Here is a 27,069-nt window from a genome sequence, read left to right on the forward strand (position 1 = left end):
GTTCTGAACATAAGAATTGCTGTCTAAAGGAACCTATACAGTTTATACTTTTGTCCCACTGCCGGTTCGCTCATTAGTATAAGGGCATGTTCACATCTTGTGTTTCCCCACACGTCGGGCTACACGTCAGGAATCATAGAAAAAAGGATGCGGACGTGCGGCCAACGGCCACATTGACTTTAATGAGCAGGACGGAGTCATTATGTGACTGTGTTCTGCTCAATTGCGGGATCAAAAGTTATGTTTGAGTGGAATACCCCTTTAAGCTACAGCCAGAGACCTCTCACAGTGACTTATCTCTTCTAGGACAAAAGGGTCCGGCAGTCATTCTCCTTCTAAGCCAACCCTCATCACCACTGACATCATCTGTCAGTGGTGGTTCAGGAGAGTACTATACACCTTGGGGTATGTTCACATCTTGTGTTTCCCCACACGTCGGGCTACACGTCAGGAATCATAGAAAAAAGGATGCGGACGTGCGGCCAACGGCCACATTGACTTTAATGAGCAGGACGGAGTCATTATGTGACTGTGTTCTGCTCAATTGCGGGATCAAAAGTTATGTTTGAGTGGAATACCCCTTTAAGCTACAGCCAGAGACCTCTCACAGTGACTTATCTCTTCTAGGACAAAAGGGTCCGGCAGTCATTCTCCTTCTAAGCCAACCCTCATCACCACTGACATCATCTGTCAGTGGTGGTTCAGGAGAGTACTATACACCTTGGGGTATGTTCACATCTTGTGTTTCCCCACACGTCGGGCTACACGTCAGGAATCATAGAAAAAAGGATGCGGACGTGCGGCCAACGGCCACATTGACTTTAATGAGCAGGACGGAGTCATTATGTGACTGTGTTCTGCTCAATTGCGGGATCAAAAGTTATGTTTGAGTGGAATACCCCTTTAAGCTACAGCCAGAGACCTCTCACAGTGACTTATCTCTTCTAGGACAAAAGGGTCCGGCAGTCATTCTCCTTCTAAGCCAACCCTCATCACCACTGACATCATCTGTCAGTGGTGGTTCAGGAGAGTACTATACACCTTGGGGTATGTTCACATCTTGTTTTTCTCCACACGTCGGGCTACACGTCAGGAATCATAGAAAAAAGGATGTGGACGTGCGGCCGACGGCCACATTGACTTTAATGAGCAGGACGGAGTCATTATGTGACTGTGTTCTGCTCATTTGCAGGACGTACACTGCTTTTGTGCAGGACTCAAAATAGATTTTTTGAAGGAGATGGAAAAGGAGTTTGCTCTGTCCTCTTCAGACATTGACCTAGTATTGCAGTGCTTCACAATTCAGTGCACTGAAAAAAAAACAGAAAAAAAAAAACCTGATGGCCGAACAATGGTTATTGTTAGTTATTAAAGGTGTACGGGTACCTTTAAGGGGGTTACGCAGCGTTAAACATTTCTTTATATATTACTGCACTGTTGGTAAACATAATAAACATGTTACAGTTGCCTCTCCTAGCTCCCCGGTGTCCTGATGCGGCCTCTCTGGTGTTGCCCCCTTATTGCGGCTCTGCTACTTCCAAGACAAATAAGTCTGTCACTCCAGAGACTTGTCGACATTGGGACACTGAGGGAGCGCAGAGAGGTAAGTATAACATGTTTATTCTGTTTACCAACAGGGCAGCAATATATAAAAAAAAATTTAACCGTTGGATAACCCTATCAGCAGCTTAGACAAATCTAACCTACTGATATATCCCTTTTGTACACGGGTGCTGAGGATGAAGGTAAGTTTCTTCATCCTCTGCACTGTTTCCATGTAGTTTGTATTATATCCCATGGAAATTTAAAGCACTATGGGCGGGGCTGCCGCCTACAGAGCATTCATCCAGCAGCGGTCGATGCTCTGGGGGCTCCAAACTGCCCAATGAGCCTAAAGATATATCTACAAACTACACAGAAATAGCACAGAGGATGAAGACACTTACCTTCATCCTCAGCGCCCCATGCACAAAAGACACATAGTTCAATTGATCTAACCTGCTGATAGTTTCCCTTTAAGAGAAGGTACTACTTGCACAGCTGTGTTAAACTTTTCCTTTTATTCAGTGCATCATCTTTTTACTTTAACCCTTGGACGGGGCCAATTTTCGTTTTTGCGTTTTCGGTTTTTCCTCCTTGTGTTTAAAAGGCCATAGCACTTGCATTTTTCCACCTAGAAACCCACATGAGCCCTTATTTTTTGCAACACTAACTGTACTTTGCAATGACAGGCTGAATTTTTGCATAAAGTACACTGCGAAACCAGAAAAGAATTCAAAGTGTGGTGAAATTGAACAAAAAAAACCCGCATTTCTTTTATTTGGGGGGAAATGTGTTTTTACGCCATTCACCCTGGGGTAAAACTGACTTGTTATGCATGTTCCTCAAGTCGTTACGATTACAACGATATGTAACATGTATAACTTTTCTTTTATCTGGTGGCCTGTAAAAAATTCAAACCTTTGTTAACAAATATACGCTCCTTAAAATCTCTCTATTCCCAGGCTTATAGCGCTTTTATCCTTTGGTCTATGGGGCTGTGTGAGGTGTCATTTTTTGCGCCATGATATGTTCTTTCTATCGGTACCTTGATTGCGCATATACGACTTTTTGATCGCTTTTTATTACATTTTTCTGGATTTGAAGCGACCAAAAATGCGCAATTTTGCACTTTGGGATTTTTTTGCGCTTACGCCATTTACCGTGCGAGATCAGGAATGTGATTAATTAATAGTTCGGGCGATTACGCACGCGGCAATAGCAAACATGTTTGTTTATTTATTTGTTTACTTTTATTTAAAACCTGGGAAAAGGGGGTGATTCTTACTTTTATTAGGGGAGGGGGCTTTTTACTTATAACAATACTTTTTCTTTTTTTTTTTTACACATATACTAGAAGCCCCCCTGGGGGACTTCTAGTATATACACTTTGATCTCTCATTGAGATCTTTGCTGTATACTTATACAGCAAATATCAATGAGATCGGCACTCGTTTGCTTTCGGCTGCTGCAGCCGAAAACAAACAAGTGCCGAGTCGGGGACGGCGCCGTCTTGGAGAGGTCACCGTCCGGCAGCAGGTACGGGGAACGATCTCACCCACTAGACACCAGGGATAAGCTGCGTCTGGTAATCGGATGCAGCTTTCATGTTTGACAGCTGCATCTGATTACTGTATTAGCGGGCACGGCGATCAGACCGTGCCCGCTAATACCCGCGGTCCCGGGCTACAAGGGGCACCCGGAACCGCGGTGGTTCATAGCGGGGTCGCCGCGCGGCCCCGCTCTGAACACCTCTTACGGGCGCATGACGTACCGGTAGATAATATGCCATTATCTGCATTCAAAATGACTTTCCCCAGGTCCCTCCCCTCCCTCCTCTCTCTCATTCACTACTCATTATCAAGAAATCTCGACTCTGTTACATCAGTTGAGCCCTGTCTACTCTATGGAGAGGGGAGGGGTGAGATTAGTCACCAGCAGAGAGCAGAGAACAAAGGATTACACAGTGGGAGCTTTGTGAAAGCCGGTATTCAGAGGTCAGAGAGGACAGTCTTGACTTCAGAGGAGATAGCCCGGTGATGTAGCTGTAAATTAACTCTGTGTTGTCCTAATCTCCCCCAACCCCTCCCCTCTCCATAGAGAACCATGAAGACGGGGAGAGCTTCAAACTGCTTTTTCATGATAAAAATGCATTTTTCAGCTAATAAACCCAATTATATTGTTTCTTAAAATTGCCTGTACTATTGATTCCTGCAAAAAAAATTTAAACAACAGTGACACTTTAAGTCACCATGTGCCTTCTGATGATGATACTATATGGTGTGTGTGTGTGTGCGTGTGTAGTTGTACAGTTTACCATTTGTTACATGGGTTAGGATAAAGAGGTTTCCAGCAATGTCAATGTATTCCTTATCTTACAGTGAGCTCCCTGCTAAATGTGAAGTTGAGTGAATCTGATTCTGGAAAACGCGTGTCCATCACTGAACTCCCTGGAGATGTTCTCATTGTTCCTCAGGCCACACTTGGAGGAAGGTCAAAGGGCCGCTGCATGCAGTACCATTCTAATGCAGGCAAGGAGCAGGGCATGGAGTTATATGACCTCCTCATAGCCCAATGCCTGAAGGAACTAGAGGCTCATCCCCAGTGGTCAGAGTCTGGCGCTGTGCTGCGCTATGGAACCTATGGAAACAGACAGGTGTTAAAGCTTGACACCAATGGACCTTATACACACTTATTGGAATTCTGACCATTTGCTAACACAAATGTTATAATATAATAACTGTTATAATAAGAATAATGACAATCAATATAAATACATACTGTTTAAATATCGAGTTAACATTCTGGGTATCTAATATACTTATCATCCAGTAATGGCTCAAATGATCTATTTAGTGGATTTATGAAGGATTTTTTTGGATAGACCGTTAGTGTTGGGGACGTCTGACCCCTGGAGCTCCAACTGATTAGCAAAACTAACCCCTTAAAGGAGAACTCTGGCCAAAGTAAAAAAATACATTGCAGGCAGCGGGTGGAGGGAACATAATAGATAATCAATACTTACCCATCCCTCAATGCTCCCTGACTGCCACCAGCTTCCTGCAGCTCCTGCTACGTCATGACCCTGCTCAGCAATGCCTAGTCAGTGACCGGAATGAGATGTGATGATACCAGGAGAAACTGGAGACTGGCTGTGGTCAGGAAGCTGGTGAAGCGGTGTTGTGGGAGCACTTGGACAAGTAAGTATTGATTTTTGTGTTATGTTCCTGCACCCTCTGCCTGTTATGTATTTTTTTTGTTTTCGCTGGACTCCTTTAAGCCACGACATCATGCTGGGCCTGCTCCATACCTGCTAGCTGCTGTCAGCAACCATTGGTCCTGCAAAAAACGAGTCCTCTTATGACTCTTTACATGGAAAATCATTAATACTTTAGAATGCAGTGATTACACACCTCTATACAGTTTCTTGGTATGCCCTTCCATTCCCAAGATATGGGGGTTTATAGTCTGGCAATTCAGTTAGTAGTCAGATGGGTCTAAACATAATTTTAAATGTGATTCGGCACTACCGCTTAGGGCCCAATTCCACGGGACGATTATCGTTCAGATTATCGTTAAATCGTTCGAATCTAAATGATAATCGTTCGTTTAAATAGCAGTTAACGATTAACAAACGAACGAGAAATCGTTGATTGTTAATAAGACCTGGACCTATTTTTCTCGTTGCTCGTTCGCAAATGGTTCGCATTGAATAAGACGTCGTTCGTTCGCAGTAGTGGCGAACGCAATAGCGACGACAAGACGACCGCAAGAACGATCATAAGTAACGATTATCGTTCCATGTAAATAGGTGAACAATTTCAGGTCTTTCGCAATAGCGGTCGTCTGGATCGTTTATCGTAAACGATTATGCGAACGATAATCGTCCCGTGGAATAGGGCCCTTAGTCCATACAATATAGAGGGCGCTCAAGCCAAGATGTAGATACAGATGGTATTAACACAGCAATGATGGTGCTCAGCTAGAAAAGTAGCAGTCCAAACAATGTATCCAGTATAGTAAATAGAAGCAGCGCTCACCAGAACTGTCATGAAATTCATGAGTGAAACAAGTATAGGTGAGGGAGGACAAACAAAACTCACATACCACGCATGCTGGACTTTGTATCAGATCTAAATGAGAACAAGTGCGATTTTACATTAACTCCTAATAGAAATGAATCAACTAATCTTCCTGGATCTTGAAATCAACAACAAGGATGGTGACATTATTTCCAGAAGTATACTTTAAGAAAGTTACATTCTGTAATTTTCAGACTGAACATATTAAAAAAGTAAGTGAAAAGTAATGACAAAGTAAGCACAACGGGGACCCCAAAAAATCAATGACAAAATGTCACCATGTGTGAAGGGTAAGGGGAGGGGGGCAGGTAAAAGAAGCACCCCACACGTTCTGCCGTCATCAGGAGTGCCTTGCATCTATAGGAGCGAGACTGTCCCATAGACTTGAAGCAAACCTGTCTTCGTCACGATACAAGCTGAGAGAGAAAACGGTCAGCGATAAGTTGGAATTTGAACACTTAGACCCAATCCAATCAAAACATTAGATTTGTGGTGGAATTTATTGTACCGTATGAGCCACTGTGCAATATTAGACTGATCTAAGTTTATGCCGTCTAAGTATTAGGAAGTTTTAGGTTTTAGTAAGTCTGGACCAAGACAAAATGGATATAAGATGCCCCCTGCTGGATATTGTGGAAATACAGTGTTCTCTTTTGTCACTTTTTAGTACATGTATATCCAGTGCTTTACATGCTATCTGTATACATTGGGAGGACCTTAGGCATATGCCATAGAAAGAATTTCTGAAAGTCATGCAGATCGCTTTAGAAACAAGTATACGTTTTGGAGGATGTACATATAGGGGGAGATTTATCAAACATGGTGTAAAGTGAAACTGGCTCAGTTGCCCCTAGCAACCAATCAGATTCCACCTTTCATTTTCCAAAGAGTCTGTGAGGAATGAAAGATGGAATCTGATTGGTTGCCAGGGGCAACTGAGCCAGTTTCACTTTACACCTGGTTTGATAAATCAATAATCTACAATACAGTGTATACTCAATATAGCAGCTCATCATGATATATGGCGGTAGCTAATGTCACTGCAGTATGTAAGTCATCATGGACGACCAGGATCTGGGATATTATTTCATATATGTATACACTGTATATATTTTTATATATGTATACGTCCTTATATTATGTACTACAGTTAGATTATGTATCTAACCCGCACCCCTCCAGCTGTTGCTCATCTACAATTCCCACAAAGCTTTGGTTGTCCAGGCATGATGGGAATTGTAGTTTCACAACAGCTGCAGGGCCGTGAGGTTGACACCTGTGATGTACTATATGGGTACAGAGCTTAAAGGGGTTTTAATTTTCTTTTAAATCAATTGGTGTCAGAAAGTTATATAGATATGTAATTTACTTCTATTTAAATGTCTTCCCATACTTATCAGCTGCTGTATGTCCTACACAATGCTCTCTGCTGACATCTCTGGCCGAGACAGGAACTGTCCAAAGCAGGAGATAGGTTTTCTATAAGGATTTGGTACTGCTCTGGACAGTTCCTTTCTGGGACAGAGGTGGCAACAGAGCACTCTGTCAGACTGAAAAGAAAACAACATTTCCTGCAGAACATACAGCAGCTGATAATTACTGGAAGACTAGAGACTTTTAAGTTGAAGTAAATTACAAATCTGTATAACATTCTGAACCCAGTTGATGTGAAAGAAAAATATTTTTGCTGGACAACCCCTTTTAAAGGGGTTATTTGTAGAAGAAGATGGCTGAAGCCTTCTGCTCTGTGTGTTCACTTTCTGTGAATTCGTGTCTAAGTAAGCCTTAGATGTCAACTACTCTCTCGACAACCCCTTTAATTATAATTTTTGCCATTTATATGTTATTTATACATGTCAAAAGTTGAAAACCTCTGTCAGTGAACAATTAAAGTAAATATCCACCCTTGTATGTAGTTTCCTGTAATGTTTCTGCTGCTTTTTCTGTATTTTCTATTTAGATGAAGTGATCATTCGTATACAACTCATTATCTGTTTTCAGTGGAAGTGAGTGGGTGCTGATGTGTCAGGAATGAGTCAGGCAGTCATATAAAGGTGTGTACCTGTACTGTATGTAGTCACCTGTGACTTTGTTCTGTATCATTTTACCTTTACAAATCAGAGACTTTGCTCTATGAAGCAATATTGATAAGAGGATATAAATGTGTGTAAGAAACTACCAAGGAGCTGCAAATTAGACTGCATTCACATAATGCTTTGTCAATTATTTCAATTTATACATTAGGATTTTGGCAAAAAAAGCAAGCTTGGGCATACAACAGTGTATTCTTGGTGGACTCATTTAGTTTACTGGGGTATTCCTATAAACAAATATTTAAAAAAAGCTATACTTACCTACCCCAATTGCCTGCTGCTCATGTTCGACTCCTCCCTGATCTCTAAGATGAGACCTCAGAGCAGGACCTGTCAGCTTAGCCAATAACAGGCAGTGTCCTGTCTCGATCAGTGATTGGCTAACCTGACAGGTCCTGCTCTGAGGTCTCATTCAGGCCCTGCAATAAGATCTCATGTTAAAATAACACAGAAGATCAGAGGACTATGAGCAGTTGTGGGTGACCAGGGCTAGGTAAGTATAGTTTCTTTTTTTTTTTTTAGGTGTCAACCTGTGGCCCACCAGCGGCCCACCAGCTGTTGCAAAACTACAGTTCCCATCATGCCTGGACAGCCAAAGCTTTGGCTTAGACATATCCACAAAATGTGCTGTGAATGTGGGCTTAGCTCTCCTCCAGAAGAATCTAAACTGTCTCCATAGCACCACCTATTGGAGAAAACAGCCATTAAAAAATTTAATGTCCGATCCCCCCACCCCACAAAACCGCTAGTACTATTAGTTTGATGAGAGTAAATCCTTTCTGGTAGTGCCTTGATTAGAGGAAAAAAAATGATCTTTTAATCTGCAGCGCTGTGTCATACTGGCGTGGCCTAAAATGTCTGTGCCCCAGGTCTAACGGCCCTATTCCACGGAACGTTTGTCGTTCATAAATTCGCTAAAACGACCGCTCGTTAACGATAATCGTTCCGTGGAATAGATGTAAACGATCGAACGACTACAGCAAAATCGTCGTTCAGTCGTTATAAAATGTTTTTCAACATGTCGAAAAAAAATCGTTAGTCTTTCAACGATAATTCGCTAATCGTTTTGTTGAATTAGAAATCGTGAAATCGTTCACCCAATGTGTTGAAAAACTAGGTGTGTTGTATTCAAATTATCACCCCGGCGAACGTTTTAAACGAGCATGTAACGACCGCAAAGTAATCGTTATCGTTCACGTGTTAAATGTTGTCGTTCGCAAAATATAGTCGTGAATTAATCGTTAACGAGCGGTCGTTTTAGCGAATTTATGAACGACAAACGTTCCGTGGAATAGGGCCATAAGACGCCTCTACTTTCTTTCTTCTTATCATTAGGAACACCCCCAGGCAAGATTTCTATTCATTGCTTGTCTAAACAGTACACTTGAGTCGCTATGGCACGTTTCCTGTTGGCATCCCCTGTAAGGTTCTGTTGATACTCTTCAATGAGCAACAGCGCCCTCTAGAGGCATAAAGTAATTGAAAAAGTTTTATACATAAAGAAAAGCAGTGTGGGGCTGATAGATCCGGGACAAGCATTCTTTTTATGGGGCCAATACAACCATCATTATAGGCCCGGCCGCTCAGAACCCGAACGATCCGAACCCGAACGATCGGCATTTGATTGGCGAGGGTTGCTGAACTTGGATAAAGCTCTAAGGTTGTCTGGAAAACATGGATACAGCCAATGACTATATCCATGTTTTCCACATAGCGTTAGGGCTTTATCCAAGTTCAGCAGCCACCGCTAATCAAATGCCGAAAGTTTGGGTTCGGATGGACTCGAGCATGCTCGAGGTTCGCTCATCTCTAGTGGCTGAAGAAGTTGGATGCAACCCTAGCGAGTTCTGGAAAACATGGATACAGCCTATGGCCTTTTCCGGGACTCCCTAGGGCTGCATCCACTGGTATTCAAATGCTAAGCAAACACATGCTCATCTCTAGTCACATCCATTTTCCCTACTTTTTCCATGTTCCCAACTTAGTTTGGCACAATCATTCTCCCCCCCCCCATACACACACCATTTTTTTGTTTGTTAGATATCTATGTTAATGTCATTCATACTATTGTAATGAATACCATTCATTGTAATATGTTCTGCTAATGTCAATTAAAAATCGGTTACACAAAATAAAGCAAAAGCTATAATAATAATAATAATAATATAATAATAATATTTATTTGTATAGCGCCAACAGATTCCACAGCGCTTTTTTAAATATATAAGTAAAAAACTGGTAATATTTATAATACATTATACCAGCACTTCTTAAACTATTTCTACTGGAGCCTCACCCAACAGACCAAGGCAATGCCTGGGCTTCACTAGACTGACCAAGAGGGTGCTGGGCCTCACCATCTGTGGTGAAAGTCCATTTAAAAGGTGAAAACAATGCTAGGGCTTCCTTTCACCCGTCTCCCAAGCTCTACATACTAATAAAGCAAGTACAAAATAAATTAATAATGTTATTAAAATGGAGATTTTGGAGGACTGTGCAGATCACAGTTACTTTTATAAAAAAAACTGGCTACCCAGCAGGGCCTCACCAACAACTAGGGGGCGCCTCACTGGTGAAGCCCACCTTACAGTTTGAGAAGCACTGCATTATACAATAAATAAATCAAATTAAAATGATACAGTTAGAGACCTGCTCAGGAGAGCTTACAGACTAGGATGACTGGAGCGGACACAAGAGGCAGTAAGTACTTTATTTTGCCAATGTTCCAGTCATTGTACATAGTCGCAAAGTGCCTATAGGTTATGGGCCGGGGCAGTCAAACGCTGTTGTCTCATTTTAGATAGAAAGTACAGGGCACCAAAGAGGTTATACAGTGGGTTATACACTGTCTAATAAATAAAGTAATGAAAGCTCTATATACACAGTAATGTAAGCTGTATATACACTGTATAATATGTAATGTAAGCTCTGTATACACTGTATAATAGGTAATGTGAGCTCTATATACACTGTATAATAAGTACTATAGGCTCTATATACACTGTATAATAAGTACTATAGGCTATATACACTGTATAATAAGTACTATAGGCTATATACACTGTATAATAAGTACTATAGGCTCTATATACACTGTATAATAAGTACTATAGGCTCTATATACACTGTATAATAAGTACTATAGGCTATATACACTGTATAATAAGTACTATAGGCTATATACACTGTATAATAAGTACTATAGGCTCTATATACACTGTATAATAAGTAATATAGGCTCTGTAGACACTGTATAATTAATATAGGCTCTATATACACTGTATAATAAGTAATATAGTCTCTATATACACTGTATAATAAGTAATATAGGCTCTATATACACTGTATAATAAGTAATATAGGCTCTATATACACTGTATAATAAGTAATATAGGCTCTATATACACTGTATAATAAGTACTATAGGCTCTATATACACTGTATAATAAGTACTATAGGCTCTATATACACTGTATAATAAGTAATATAGGCTCTGTATACACTGTATAATAAGTAATATAGTCTCTGTATACACTGTATAATTAATATAGGCTCTATATACACTGTATAATAAGTACTATAGGCTATATACACTGTATAATAAGTAATATAGTCTCTATATACACTGTATAATAGTAATATAGGTTCTATATACACTGTATAATAGTAATATAGGTTCTATATACACTGTATAATATGTAATATAGGCTGTATATACACTGTATAATAAGTACTATAGGCTCTATATACACTGTATAATAAGTAATATAGGCTATATACACTGTATAATAAGTAATATAGTCTCTATATACTCTGTATAATAAGTAATATAGGCTCTATATACACTGTATAATAAGTACTATAGGCTCTATATACACTGTATAATATGTAATATAGTCTCTATATACACTGTATAATAAGTAATATAGGCTGTATATACACTGTATAATATGTAATATAGGCTATATACACTGTATAATAAGTAATATAGTCTCTATATACACTGTATAATAAGTACTATAGGCTCTATATACACTGTATAATATGTAATATAGTCTCTATATACACTGTATAATAAGTAATATAGGCTCTATATACACTGTATAATAAGTAATATAGGCTATATACACTGTATAATATGTAATATAGTCTCTATATACACTGTATAATAAGTAATATAGTCTCTATATACACTGTATAATAGTAATATAGGTTCTATATACACTGTATAATATGTAATATAGGTTCTATATACACTGTATAATAGTAATATAGGTTCTATATACACTGTATAATAAGTACTATAGGTTCTATATACACTGTATAATAAGTACTATAGGCTATATACACTGTATAATAAGTACTATAGGCTATATACACTGTATAATAAGTAATATAGTCTCTATATACACTGTATAATAGTAATATAGGTTCTATATACACTGTATAATAAGTACTATAGGTTCTATATACACTGTATAATATGTAATATAGTCTCTATATACACTGTATAATATGTAATATAGGCTGTATATACACTGTATAATAAGTACTATAGGCTCTATATACACTGTATAATAAGTACTATAGGCTCTATATACACTGTATAATAAGTACTATAGGTTCTATATACACTGTATAATAAGTACTATAGGCTCTATATACACTGTATAATAAGTACTATAGGCTCTATATACACTGTATAATAAGTAATATAGGCTCTGTATACACTGTATAATAAGTAATATAGTCTCTGTATACACTGTATAATTAATATAGGCTCTATATACACTGTATAATAAGTACTATAGGCTATATACACTGTATAATAAGTAATATAGTCTCTATATACACTGTATAATAGTAATATAGGTTCTATATACACTGTATAATAGTAATATAGGTTCTATATACACTGTATAATATGTAATATAGGCTGTATATACACTGTATAATAAGTACTATAGGCTCTATATACACTGTATAATAAGTAATATAGGCTATATACACTGTATAATAAGTAATATAGTCTCTATATACTCTGTATAATAAGTAATATAGTCTCTATATACACTGTATAATAAGTACTATAGGCTCTATATACACTGTATAATATGTAATATAGTCTCTATATACACTGTATAATAAGTAATATAGGCTGTATATACACTGTATAATATGTAATATAGGCTATATACACTGTATAATAAGTAATATAGTCTCTATATACACTGTATAATAAGTACTATAGGCTCTATATACACTGTATAATATGTAATATAGTCTCTATATACACTGTATAATAAGTAATATAGGCTCTATATACACTGTATAATAAGTAATATAGGCTATATACACTGTATAATATGTAATATAGTCTCTATATACACTGTATAATAAGTAATATAGTCTCTATATACACTGTATAATAGTAATATAGGTTCTATATACACTGTATAATATGTAATATAGGTTCTATATACACTGTATAATAGTAATATAGGTTCTATATACACTGTATAATAAGTACTATAGGTTCTATATACACTGTATAATAAGTACTATAGGCTATATACACTGTATAATAAGTACTATAGGCTATATACACTGTATAATAAGTAATATAGTCTCTATATACACTGTATAATAGTAATATAGGTTCTATATACACTGTATAATAAGTACTATAGGTTCTATATACACTGTATAATATGTAATATAGTCTCTATATACACTGTATAATATGTAATATAGGCTGTATATACACTGTATAATAAGTACTATAGGCTCTATATACACTGTATAATAAGTACTATAGGCTCTATATACACTGTATAATAAGTACTATAGGTTCTATATACACTGTATAATAAGTACTATAGGCTCTATATACACTGTATAATAAGTACTATAGGTTCTATATACACTGTATAATAAGTACTATAGTCTCTATATACACTGTATGTAATACACTGCTCGTGTAGTGTAACACTAGGAGGCTATGACTCTGACACTGCCGGATTCCCAGTCACATCGATGACATCGGCGCTCCGCAGTGCAGCCAGTGGATGACCGAAGCTTACAGAATGACAGGTCGCCGAGACGATTGCCGATCTCACACCCCGGCAGACTTATGAGCGGAGCCCAGATGTGAGAGCTACGGAACTAAGAGCGAGAGATGGAGCGGCTTGTTCTGCTGGATGTGGCAGGACTGGAGGAGCCTCAGCGGGGATTACGGATACTGGAATGGCTCCGCTATCTGAGGATGGTGCTGCCCGTCACGGCCCGGGTAAGCGAAGGGGGCGGGGTCGTGTGTGGGAAAGACGGAAACCTGTGCACGGAGAGACAATACGGGGAGCCGGAGGGGTCATACCATGTAATAACAGCATTGTTCTAGTAGAGGGGAGAGATGGAAGTAGGCTGCCATAGCGCCCCATGTTATGTGCACCAGGAAGTGAGCTCCGAGCTGCTGTTACTGTATACACCTGAGCTGTGCTCTACTTATACGGGGGTGCCCTCATACACTGGCACTGGTCATACACTGGTACTGGTCATACACTGGCATCGTAAACTGGTACTGGTCATACCCTGGCATCGTAAACTGGTACTGGTCATACACTGGCATCATACACTGGTACTGGTCATACACTGGCATCATACACTGGTACTGGTTATACTCAGCCTGGCATCATACACTGGTGCTGGTTATACTCAGCCTGGTATCATACACTGGTGCTGGTTATACTCAGCCTGGTATCATACACTGGTGCTGGTTATACTCAGCCTGGTATCATACACTGGTGCTGGTTATACTCAGCCTGGTATCATACACTGGTGCTGGTTATACTCAGCCTGGCATCATACACTGGTACTGGTTATACTCAGCCTGGTATCATACACTGGTGTTGTTTATACTCAGCCTGGCATCATACACTGGTACTGGTCATACACTGGCATCATACACTGGTACTGGTTATACTCAGCCTGGCATCATACACTGGTACTGGTCATACTCAGCCTGGTATCATACACTGGTGCTGGTTATACTCAGCCTGGCATCATACACTGGTACTGGTTATACTCAGCCTGGTATCATACACTGGTGCTGGTTATACTCAGCCTGTTATCATACACTGCTACTGGTTATACTCAGATGGTATCATACACTGGTACTGGTTATACTCAGCCTGGTATCATACACTGGCACTGGTTATACTCAGCCTGGTATCATACACTGGTACTGGTTATACTCAGCCTGGCATCATACACTGGCACAGTCATACTCAGGCTGGCATCATACACTGACACAGTCATACTCAGCCTGGCAATATACACTGCCAGTGGACATACTTAGGCTGGCATCATACACTGCTAGTAGTTATACTCAGGCTGGCATCATACACTGATAGTAGTCATACTCAGGCTGGCATCATACACTGATAGTAGTCATACTCAGGCTGGCATCATACACTGATAGTAGTTATATTCAGGCTGGCATCATACACTGACACAGTCATACTCAGCCTGGTATCATACACTGGCACTGGTCATACTCAGCCTGGCATCATACACTTGTGTTTTTGCCATTTATTCACTCATAACATAATGTAATGGAAATACTATGTTCTGGTAGCGCAGTCGCTTTTGTACTTGAAGATGCTGTAAACATGAAAAAGAAACCTGACCTGCCCTGATCCCCTGCAGCTGCTGTTCTGATAGATCTCCATCCCCGCTGCTTCCTGTCATGTATTATCCCCACAGGATCCCCACACTCAGCCAATCACTGGCCACAGCAATGGCCGCCACAGCCGGTGATTGGTCCCGCAGGGACAACGATTCCCTGGAAGCACCATAGAGCTGCAGGGACCATGAACTTGGGTATTGAACAAGTAAACCAGCATATTTTATTGGGCTTAGCTAAAAGAATTACAGAAAGGAGAGTCAGGTCCCATGGCCTGTGATTAGCTATTATACATCATTGTACGTGACTAGAGAATCATGAAAATAAGAATTGCGTGCGGTCACAGTCATGTGATCACGAATAGGTGGAAGAATACAAATTACTTTAACATTATGTCATATTCCCTTATTACCATAGGGTCCCATGATGATCTGAGATTCATCCAGTAAAACCTGTTGAGGACAAGACGTGGAATATTCCATACTTTGTTATTTGTTGTCTGAATAGTTTATTTTATGTTGTTTTCAGGCTGAAGTGAAGCAGAATCAGAAACAGCTGGTGGAGCAGTTGACTCTCATCATGATGGGCTCCCCGGGCCCCCCGGTCCGCCAGCTGCTGGCTCACAATCTTGCCGTTGTCTACAGTGCAGGAGACATGTTCTCTGTGTATGAGACAATTGATCGATGCAATGAGCTGATCCGCAGCAAGGATGACTCTCCCAGCCACCTCCCTAACAAGCTGTATGTATTTGCCGAGTGTCTTGAATGTTGAATATTTTCTATTTCCATACCTGCAGTGTCATCCGTTAATCTTTCGCACCTTCCCTGCAGCGCGGCTGTCGCATGTCTTGGGGCACTTTACCAAAAGCTGGGCCGTCTCTTAGGAGGCGCATTCAGTGACACTGTCACAAACCTACTTAAGGTTCTGCGAAGTGCAGAGGTGAGCTGGGGAACCCTAAACTACTTCTGTATTGTCCATATGCCCTAATACAATCTATAATCTTTTCCAGGGCTGTATTCATTTTTACTTGCATAACCCTAAAATTTTTTATGGCTTAAAGGGGACCTGTCACCCCCGTGCCGGGGTGACAGGCTCCCAAACCCCCGCTACAGCCCCCTATACTCACCTAATCCCGCCGGGTCCCGCTTCTGGATCCGGTCGGGTCACGGAGATCTCAGCCACTGCAGCCCGGCGCGCGCGCTGAGAGATGAGTCTAACGCTCATAAAGAATGACGGAGCGCTGGACTCTCCGTCATTCTCTATGCGTCCAGCGCTCGGTCATTCTCTATGAGCGTTGGACTCATCTCTCAGCGCGCGCACCGGGCTGCAGCGGCTGAGATCTCCGTGACCCGACCGGATCCAGAAGCGGGACCCAGCAGGATCAGGTGAGTATAGGGGGCGGCACGGGGGGTGACAGGTTCCCTTTAAAGGTAACCTAGCAAAATGAGACATATAAAATAGAGATGAGCGCAACTCAAGCATGTGTGATCATTCGGTATTTGATTACCGGTGGCTGAAGAAGTTGGATGCAGCCCTAAGGAGTTCTGGGAAACATGGATACAACCATAGACTATAGCCTATATTCATGTTTTCCCAGACCTCATATGGCTGCATCCAACTTGTTCAGCCACCAGTATTTAAAGTGACTCTTTCAGCAGGTTTAGGCCGTTCTATCTAAGTGTAGCATCAACTAGTGACAAAGAAGCTGAACAGAATGATGTATCGCTTTAATTGTTCCGGGCAGCTGATTTAGAGATATCCTCCTGAATAACATGGACAATAAGTTGTCCTCTCCAATATGTGCATGTGCTCAGTAGTCCTAGATATTCATGAGAAACAGAAAACTCCACCCACCAGCTGCTGATTGGCAGTTATCAATCCATGCTGTATATAGTCAGCTGTCAATCAGCAGCTGGAGGGCGGGGGGAGGGGTGTGGCAAGTGTTCTCCTGCATATTAGGAGAACGGCTGAATAGAATGATGTAAGTAATACATCGATCTGTTCAGCATTTCTGTCACTAGTTTATGCTGCCTTCATTTAGGGCGGAATAGACCTAGTGACAGATTCTCTTTAAAAGCCGAACTGTCACACGCAAGCATTCTCGACTTGCACTCATCACTAATAATAAATAAGTTTACAATAAGCATTAAGAATATCATTCCTCTTGTAGAGCTTATCGTCATGTGAAAGAGAGGACACTGGTGTGTCATCAGTTTTCTTGTATCAATTTAATTGATTTTAGCGTCTATAATTTTCAGTTTGCATTAATGTGTTTTTAACCGTTGCGCAGTCTCAGGGACGCACTGAAATAATGCTGAGTCTGGAAAGGATTGTCGCTGGACTCGGCTCTTCTGCCTCATCCTGTCATCGTGACATCTACAAGGCAGCTCGCTCATGTCTGACAGACCGATCCATGTCTGTGCGCTGCGCAACAGCCCAGGTGACACACCTAGTAGTCTCGTTCTTTTTAATTTACTCTGTATTTTTTATTACATGTGAGCAAACTTCAAGCATGCTTTGGTTTGTCCAAACCTGAGCTGGCAGCATTTGATTACTGGTCGCAGAAGATGGATGTAGCCCTTGGAAAACATGGATATGGCCATTGGTTCGGACAAACCTGAGCGTGCTCAAAGTTTGCTCAACTCTAGTGCATATATCTCTTTGATGTTACATATGCTCATGATGATCATTGGTGTTCTCCATTATCTATGCAGTGTCTACTGGCTCTTCAGAATGAAGCATCTTTCATGTCGGGCTCAGACCTCGAAAGTTTGGTGTCTCTTTGCTTCAAGGCCTTTGAAGGTAGCAGCTACGACGTACGCTTGGGAGTATCCCGCCTCCTGGGAAAGGTTCTAGCAAGAGCTGTGCAAGGAACATGTGAGTTATCCAGCTATTATCATACTTCCGTTTCTGATGTGTTCATCCTTTATTTTTAAGTTTTTATATAGTTTATTATATAGATCTTGACATGTCAATATCATTACATTTTGACTTTGCAGAGAAATAGAGCTCCTCTCATGCAGTAACCTGGTTATTTAAGCACCTAACCGACTCCTTTTAGAAATTGAAGGGGGCCTGAGGGCTCAGGTTTTGACTAATTAAAACTTTTTACATGTCAGGGACATTTTAAATCATACCCGCTCACATACAAACCTACAATCATAATACAGTGGTACCTTGGTCTAAGAGTAACTTGGATTGAGAGCGTTTTGCAAGAAGAGCTCACAATTTTTTAAAATTGTGACTTGGTTTAAGAGTATTGCTTTGGTTTAAGAGCTCCCAGTACTGGGTGGGAGTGGGGGAGGTGTAGGGTCTGAAGTGCGGGTATACAGCACTGTACTCTCACCAAGGAAATCCCCCTCACCTTCCAAATCATAGCAGATCCACTTCAGGCTGGGGCTTGCATCAGGGGACAGGACTGTGAAGGTAATCTCTTCATAACTATAACCCCTCTCTCCCCAGGCATTTATATGCCTAAATATGCCCAGCTCATTCCTTCATGCTCCCTGCAGTCTCTGTCAGTCCTTGTGTTTCCCATCCTCTCCATTCCTGCTATAATGTGTCTGCCCTTCCACTCAGCCATTACAACTGCTGCTATAATGTGCCTGCACTCACACTCAGCTATACATACTGCTTCTATAATTTGACTGCACTTACACTCCTCCATTCACACTGCTTTATAGAAAAGTTTCTGTCACTGTCCTCCTGCACAGCTCTGTGATTCTCACTTCCTGATTGGTCCAGGCTGAAGACACACCCCTTCCCCATTGCTGTAATGTGACCACATAGACCTCTGACAGCAGCCCTGCTTCTCTATTCTAGCCTGTTGTACTACACTACTGCATTATGGGGATCTGCAGCTCTATCCTATATCTACAAACTGCTGCTGTTTTTTCATGTTTATGCACTTACTGTACATTATACACCACATGCTGATTGCTATACTGTACTGTAACTTATATTGTGACATATTCAGCTTTTTCTAAATGTTTGTTTCATTTGTTTTACATGTTATTCAGAAAAATGATTATTTTTGGGGTGTGAAACCAATTGTCTTCATTTCTATGATTTCTTATGGGAAAATTTGCTTTGGTTTAAGAGTGGATTTGGATTACAAGCATGGTGCCGGAACGACTTATGCTCCTAATCCAAGGCACCACTGTACTGAGTATTTGCAGTGGAAGATATTTCCCTCCCATGTAAAGTGCTACTTCCTAGAGGTGGTCTTCAATACCTGTTCACTGAACACCCGATTTAGCCAACAGGTATTTAAGACCACCTGCGTGCAGCTGCCGCTGGAGCTTCAGAGCCGGTCACCGGCCGAGATGAGACAACGGCACAGCCAGTGATTGGATGAGCGGCCTGTCACTTCGAAGACCAGTGTACAAGCTTTAGTGTCAGAAGCGAGAAGAACATCGGGGATCGTGGATAGGTATGTAGTTGTACAAAGTTTATTTTTTTTGCAGTCATCAGTCGTTGTGTGCGCATCTCTATTACGCGTATCGGCGGCCGAAGATTTTTAGGCTATGTTCACACTACGTAAAATAACGGCCGTTGTCCTCGCCGCAAAACTATCGCCGTTGTTTTGAGGTTCCCTATAATGACTGCAACACAATATAACTACGGCCGTTGAATTCACACTACGTATCAGATAACGGCCGTTGTTTATACGGCCCCGTGAAAAATGAACATGTCAATTATTTCCGTCCGATAATACTGAAACAACGGCCATGGATTTCAATGCGGGCGCGAACGTAAAACTTATATCTGCTGATTTAAACTTGATTTTGATGTAAAAAAAATTCTGAGTGGTTAATCGGGCTGGGCGCAGTATTTAAAGTAAATGACCTGTTTCATCCCGTTTATAATCATGCTAGGAATCAAAATTAAACAACGGCCGCAAAATGGTCGCAAAAGTCCGGCCGGTGAAAACAACGGCCGTTATTTTACATAGTGTTAACATAGCCTTATGGTGCGTTTACACAGACAGATATATCTGACAGATCTTTGAAGCCAAAACCAGGAACAGACTATAAACAGGGATCAGGTCATAAAGGAAAGACTGGGATCTATCCTCTTTTCAAATCCATTCCTGGCTTTGGCTTCCAAAATCTGTCAGATAAATCTTTCTGTGTAAACGCACCATTAGGCAGTATCAAAAGACACAATCAGCCAATGATCATTGTCTTTATTACTTGGAGCAATAATCTCGTTATTGCCTTATCTAAGAGGGCTCTAAGCTTATATTTTGCTTTGACAGCCCCCACAAGACAAAGCACTCGTAGACCGTCACTGGAGGATGCTCTTAGTCTGTTGTCTACTGGATTCCTGCGTGGAAATTCTGGGTTTTTACGAGGTGGAGGAGACATGTTAGCTGGAAATAGCAGTACCACTCGCCATGTGAGGCTGGGAGCAACTCAGGTATGTCTATTAACTAAAGTATGCTGACATATAGCAGGCAGGTTATATACTCAGCTATTACACGCTGAGATGGATGAGTATGAAAATACATCAAATAAATGATATGTTTATTTATAACGGACTCAACGTCTCCTCCATAGGCATACGTTATTTTTATCAGCACACTTGGGGGCCATTGGCTATCCAGGAATGTCCCCGTGCTCCTGACTCACCTGTTGGACATTGTGTCACATCCAAAGGCAGCGCAGACACCTACAGAGGTTTCCTGCGCCAGACGTTGTATCTCCTACATTCTTAGAGCCACTATAGGGGAACTCCTGGGAGAGAAGGCCCAGCTGGAGGCGGCCCGAGAGATCTGTGAACTTATTAAGAAGCTTATGAAGTCTGTGGGTAAGTGGTCGGTTAGACGATGGTCATTTCATCTCATGTTATGACTTTTTGTGATATTGAAATTTATTGCAGTTCAGTACAAGCAGACTGTGGATAAGTGTATGATTGCTGGGGGCTGTACTACTGGGACCTCAAGTAATTTCCTAAATGGGGGTCCTGTGTCTGCCACCAGAATGGATTGATGGTCACATGTGCACCACCATTTTATTAATTGTCTATTAGACTGCCATAGATAGCTGAGTGTTGTACTTTTAATCATAGACATTGAATATGGTGCCATAAGACTTGGGATTCTCAACAATCACAATCTAATTCCCAATCCTGTCCTATGTATAGGGGATATGTGTTAGCGGGACAAACCCTTTAAAGGGGTTTGCCCATTGTACACATTTATGGCATTCCCAGGATATGTCCTTATTATAGAGGGGAGGGACAGATCATTTTTACTGTTTTTAGGATTGGGGGCTCTATTCATAATACTAAATGGGCAAAACCTCAGTATATGAAGCCAGGCCAGGTTGCACTGGGGATCCACCTTTATTATGTGTGTTGTTACGGACTCCTTGTATAAGTCGTTTATCTTCCTCTGGAGATCCAGTCTGGAGATTCAGAGAGGATACTGACCGATAGCGTTTATTGTTACATAGACATGCCAAAGGTTTTAGATAAGTTTGGGTCTGGGTGTTTAGTCCCTCAGGAATCAGTAGATCTAGAAGGGAAGTTCAATTGAATGTTGCTCTCCCTCTCTCATTGCATAAGATGGACTTCATACACTTAGGGGCCTATTCCACAGAGCTATAATCGATTATCGCTCTATGTAATAAATATATTGACCAGCTGATGACAACAGTCATCGGCTGATCATTGATATAGGTTTGAACCTTTAATTCTCAGGCGCCGACCATGCATCGCTACGTGAAATAGCTGTGTGCAACCGGCGGCTGACGATTTACATTACCTATCCAGGCTTCAGGGCTCCTCTTGCGGTCTTCTTCTCCCCAGGTCCTGCGCCCTCCAGCTTCAGAGCAGCCTGTCTGAGCTGACAGGCTGCTCAGCCAATCACTGGCTGGGACCGCCAGACAGGCCGCTCTGAAGCTGGAGCGCGCGGGACCTGGGGAGAAGAAGACCGCAAGAGGAGTCCTGCAGCCTGGATAGGTAATGTATAAAGTTTAAGCAAGGGCTGCAAGGACATCAGCAACGATGTCCATGTAGCCCTTGTTAAATGGTAATTGGGCCGTGGAAAAGGCCCAGTAAAGGAGCACCGATCTACCAGATCGGTGCTCGTTTACAGTGATTATCGGGCCATCCGCCCGTGTAATAACACCCTTAGGGATCTATTACACAGACCGATAATTAACTGAACTTGTCTTTAGGTCCTGACCAAAAATCATCGTCCGTGCATCGCTACGTGTAATAGGCATGTGCAACTGCTGATGACTATGTAAAAAAATAAAAGCTCATACACACTTGTCCACACTCCCTTGTACCTTCATGTCTTCTGCCTGCGGTCTGCAGCTGCCAATCACTGGCCGACCTTTACTTCAGACCTTTCAGAGGACAGAAGGGTACACGGGAGCGTGCAGAAGCTTCGGGGAGTGTGGTCAGGTATGTATGAACTTTATTATCTTAGACTAGGCAAGGGCTGCATGAACATAACTAACTATACATTATATATATATATATATATATATATATATATATATGTATATATATATATATATACCAACAAAACACAACAATCACTGAACTCAGGGAGAACAGTGAAAAATTCCAATGGAGTACTCATTTACGAGTCTCCATTGATTGTCCCATACAAAATTTGAATATATATATATAGCCCTTGCTGCACGATGGTCGAGCCATGTAATAGGCTTGGTAAATGAGTGCAGATCAGAGCTCGCTCACTTTATTGATCGGGCCGACTAATACAGCCCTTAGGGTCCTATTAGACAAATCAACTTTTTGTTTTCGCTGATTGACAATAAACCATTGCAAACTAGCGTTTTTGGGTACAACCTGAAGTTGTTCAACATAACACACACTCTTCTCACAGAAGAATAGTTGTTAGTTACAATCATTACTGAAATCGTTTACTCCTTCTCATCTCAGCAAAAGAAGGAACCATGCGTACATAAACAGAGGTTTAGCGAATGATTAACAATGATTTAAGGGTCCGCTTAAAAGATGCCATCAACGACAACACAAACGACTTTTTGATTGTTGCCTGCATACACATGGAACAAATATTAGAATTATATAACAATTTTTCGCACGATAATCGTCCCATGTAATAGAGCTCTTACAGTCTTTAAGCCTTTCTTATGCAAGAGATGGATGAAAGCAGAAAGTTGGAGAGTGAATGGCTCAGCTGAGCGCTTTTCCAAGCTACAGTATATATAGGGATAGTGCATTTCTGAACACCAAGATCCCAGACATGTCTGTGTGGTACATCAAGAGTTTTTTTATGACGACAATATAAGGTGACATATTTATGTGTGTGATGTCATCATTTCGTCTGGCTCGCTTAGTGACCTTTTTCACGTTTCAGCCTACCCATGCCTTTAATGTTTTATTTCCCACTAGATGCTGTGCTAAGTGACAGTAACATGGAGACGCGGTTCTGTACTACTGATATTACTGCCAGTCAGCATGCATTGGTCTGTGCCCTGCAAGAGCTTGGGGATCTTCTCTTAGGACTGGGTACCACAGCGGCTCCTTTGCTGCGGGACTCAAGCTCTGGTAATCTTTGCCGTTCTGCAGATTTGGGGCTTGTGTTCGTGTCTGTCTATGGATGCATTTACAAGACTAACAAATATTTCTTTATTGCCGCTTTCCCTCTGTGTTTTAGGGTTCCTGGACACTGTGATCTCTGTAGTCCTCCATCCTAGTCTCAGTGCTCGCTTAGCTTCAGCTTGGTGCCTTCGCTGTGTGGTTGTCTCTCTGCCTTCTCTAGCAGCCCCTCTTTTAGATCGTTGTGCAGAACGCCTGATAGCCCTGAAATCCTCTCATGAGGCGGTCAGTGGGTACAGTCTGGCAGCAGCTGGCCTGCTGGGCTCCATAAGACTGTGTCCACTTGGTGTACCACAGGGAAAAGGAAAGGTGAGTATGACTGAAGTAGTGACTGCTACCTATATCATCATCCATACAGCAGGTCAGTGTTAGTTTCCATTGTTTAGTTATTTATTTCAAGATCAGACCATGTCTCAGGCTACACATCAACATACAACGTCTTACAGTGTGTAGAAATTAGCTGTGCAGGCCTGCGTTTGCTATACAGGATTCTGTTGGCAGATGGATGCATCTATAATAAATAGGAAGACAGGGTCCACTGCTAGTTACATAGTTATCCAACATCAAGAAAACATAAGAAAATTGAAAGTATGAGTGGTTTTTAATGTTGCTGAACACAACAATCACTGTGCTCAGGGAGATCAGCAAAACTTTGAATGGACTATGGAGCGCTAATTCAAGAGTCTCCATTGATATATTGCCCCGTGAAAATTTTGAAAATGCAAGAAAGAGGTCTATGGAGCATCAGTCACGAGTCTCCTTTTTTTATATGTTAAAATTTTATAGGGGCAATGTATTTATGGAGACTCTTGATTGATTGGATTTTTTGCTGATCTCTTTAAATTCAGTGATTATTGTGTTTTGTTGGTCTACTGTTCATTTCCCCGATAGCCAGAATCCTGCTCCACACTGATGAGGAGCAATGCCCCAAAACAGCTGTCTGTGGATGGATGCCTGGCTTTGGTACTTCCTTGCCATTTTACAATACTTGCAACTGAGTTAGACTTTGACACAAAAGGGGCCAGCCTAAAATATTTTCCTACTTGTGTCTCAATACTCGCAACTGAGTGGGACTTTAGGGGCTACCTATCAGGTTAGTTTGGTGATCTCCCCACCAAACAGAGGGATATCTGGATATTCCTGGACCATTTTTTTTTTTTTGCATTTGGTTTTTAATGCTGTCCAAATCTCCTTTAGGCTATGTTCTCATACAGTATTTTTGGTCAGTATTTTGCATCCAAAACCAGGAGTGAAAACACAGAAAGGCTATATTCACACACTGTTGTAATTGAGTGGATGGCCGCCATTTAAAGGCAAGTAAATGCCGATATTTTAAAACAACAGCCATTGTTTTGAAATAACAGCCGTTATTTTCCATTAAATGGCGGCGAACCACTAAATTTCAGCAGTGTGTGAAAAGAGCCTTTCCATGTTTTCAATCCACTCCTGGTTTTGGTTGCAAAATACAGAGCAAAAATACTGTGTGCGAACATAGCCTAAAGATGCAAAGACATATGGATGTCTTTGGTAGCAATGTACCATGGCCTGTAGAGATGAGAATGCTCGAGTCCGAATTTGCAGCATTTATATACCGGTGGCTGAAGAAGTTGGATGCGGCTCTGAGAAAACAGCCCATAGCTGTATCCATGTTTTCCCAGACTCCCTAGGGATGCATCCAACTTTCAGCCGCTGGTATTCAAATGCCAAACGATCATGCTGGTGTCGCATTCATCTCTAATGGGCAGCCTAAAATACACACAGGCATCATCAGTAAAATGCACTAGGATTTACACTGAAACACTCCAGCATTTCAGGTATCATAGTTGTAAAGATGAGATGGGGACCAGGTATATAGTCAAGTAGGGGACTCTCTGCTGCTGCTTCCTGCTCTTCCTATGGGCTTGGTTGATAGATCTCTCGGGACATATGTACTAGGACAGACCTGTCCGTGAAGCACAGCGAGCCGGGTGCTGCAGCAGACATCTACCTCCTTTATATTTTACCAAGCTCCATTCCTGCTGGCGAGTTATTGTAGTGTCTTTCTACCAGTATTTGGAGAAGCCAGGTTATAGTCCAGGCCTCAGCCCATGGGGGGGCATGTGCTGTCCACCTTCTTCCTAGTAGCACAGTGTACAATAGAAGAGACTGACTGACGTGTCTGGTCATCTGTCCCTCCATCTATAAAGTAGAGGGCAGAATATTGGCCAAGTAAAAGGGTGTGACTTCAGAATAAAAACACAAGACTCCCATCTGTATATAAGCTTATAATTATAAGTAATATATAATCATTATTATATCACATCTCCATTGCTTCACTAAGTGACCAACCAGTGGGGTGTAAGCCATCATTTCATGATTGCTTTTAGGGGGTAAACCTCTGGGCCTCTTACAAATGATGGGAATAAGAAGCCTACGCCACTTTATGTATCATATATGATCAACTTGTTACTTAGGTTAAAGGAGAAGTTCGGCCAAAAGTATTTTTTAATATGTTATGTTATGCTAAAGTTAGACAAATTCCTAATGTACATTTATTATGGGAAATGGCCACATAGTGCTATTTCCCTTAATTTAGTAGATCATGGAATCCTTAAATTCTCTCAAAAACCGTGATGTCACGAATGAGCTGTAATTCCTATGGAGTGTCCAGCAGGGGGCGCATTATGTATAGAAGTCAATGAGTACCATTGACATATATATATATATATATATATATATATATATATATATATATATATATATATATATATATATAGTGCACCTCCTGCTGGACACTCTATGGATTTAATGGATGTCTATGTAACACATGTCTATGTATGCACAGATATACACTGTACTACTACTCCCATCATCTGCTTATAGAATGAGCAGATGATGGGGGAGTAGTACCAGGGCCATCCCAATCACCAAACAGCCCCGCCGCCACCACATATTCTCTGTACTACTCCTCCCATCATCTGCTCATAGTATGAGCAGATGATGGGGAAGTAGTACCAGGGCTATCCCCATCACATGCACATCTAAATTAAATTGTAGTGTATTGCAGAGCGTGGCCAACACTGATGATACTTCT

General features: G+C 41.2%; 2 protein-coding genes across 6 annotated transcripts in view; both read left to right on the forward strand.

The window, feature by feature from the left end:
• Positions 1–7,166, forward strand: part of DTD2 (D-aminoacyl-tRNA deacylase 2) — a 14,013-nt gene extending 6,847 nt beyond the window's left edge. For all 3 annotated transcript variants that reach the window (XM_069950756.1, XM_069950757.1, XM_069950755.1), the window contains exon 4: positions 3,921–7,166. In XM_069950756.1, the coding sequence (XP_069806857.1) occupies positions 3,921–4,246 (326 nt within the window). In that variant the 3' untranslated portion in view covers positions 4,247–7,166. The remainder of the gene's footprint in view (positions 1–3,920) is intronic.
• A 438-nt stretch (positions 7,167–7,604) lies between these two features.
• The window catches only part of HEATR5A (HEAT repeat containing 5A), a 50,218-nt gene continuing 30,753 nt past the window's right edge, over positions 7,605–27,069 (forward strand). For 2 of the 3 annotated variants that reach the window (XM_069950125.1, XM_069950126.1), the window contains exons 1-9: positions 13,808–14,003; positions 15,924–16,135; positions 16,226–16,334; positions 17,686–17,835; positions 18,110–18,272; positions 20,656–20,816; positions 20,957–21,206; positions 23,790–23,945; positions 24,055–24,305. In XM_069950125.1, the coding sequence (XP_069806226.1) occupies positions 13,893–14,003; positions 15,924–16,135; positions 16,226–16,334; positions 17,686–17,835; positions 18,110–18,272; positions 20,656–20,816; positions 20,957–21,206; positions 23,790–23,945; positions 24,055–24,305 (1,563 nt within the window). In that variant the 5' untranslated portion in view covers positions 13,808–13,892. Of the gene's footprint in view, positions 7,676–13,807; positions 14,004–15,923; positions 16,136–16,225; positions 16,335–17,685; positions 17,836–18,109; positions 18,273–20,655; positions 20,817–20,956; positions 21,207–23,789; positions 23,946–24,054; positions 24,306–27,069 lie in introns of those variants that run through there. The other variant, XM_069950127.1, reaches the window with a different exon arrangement.

This window comes from Dendropsophus ebraccatus, chromosome 13 (genome assembly GCF_027789765.1).
Source record: "Dendropsophus ebraccatus isolate aDenEbr1 chromosome 13, aDenEbr1.pat, whole genome shotgun sequence".
Lineage (NCBI taxonomy): Eukaryota > Metazoa > Chordata > Amphibia > Anura > Hylidae > Dendropsophus > Dendropsophus ebraccatus.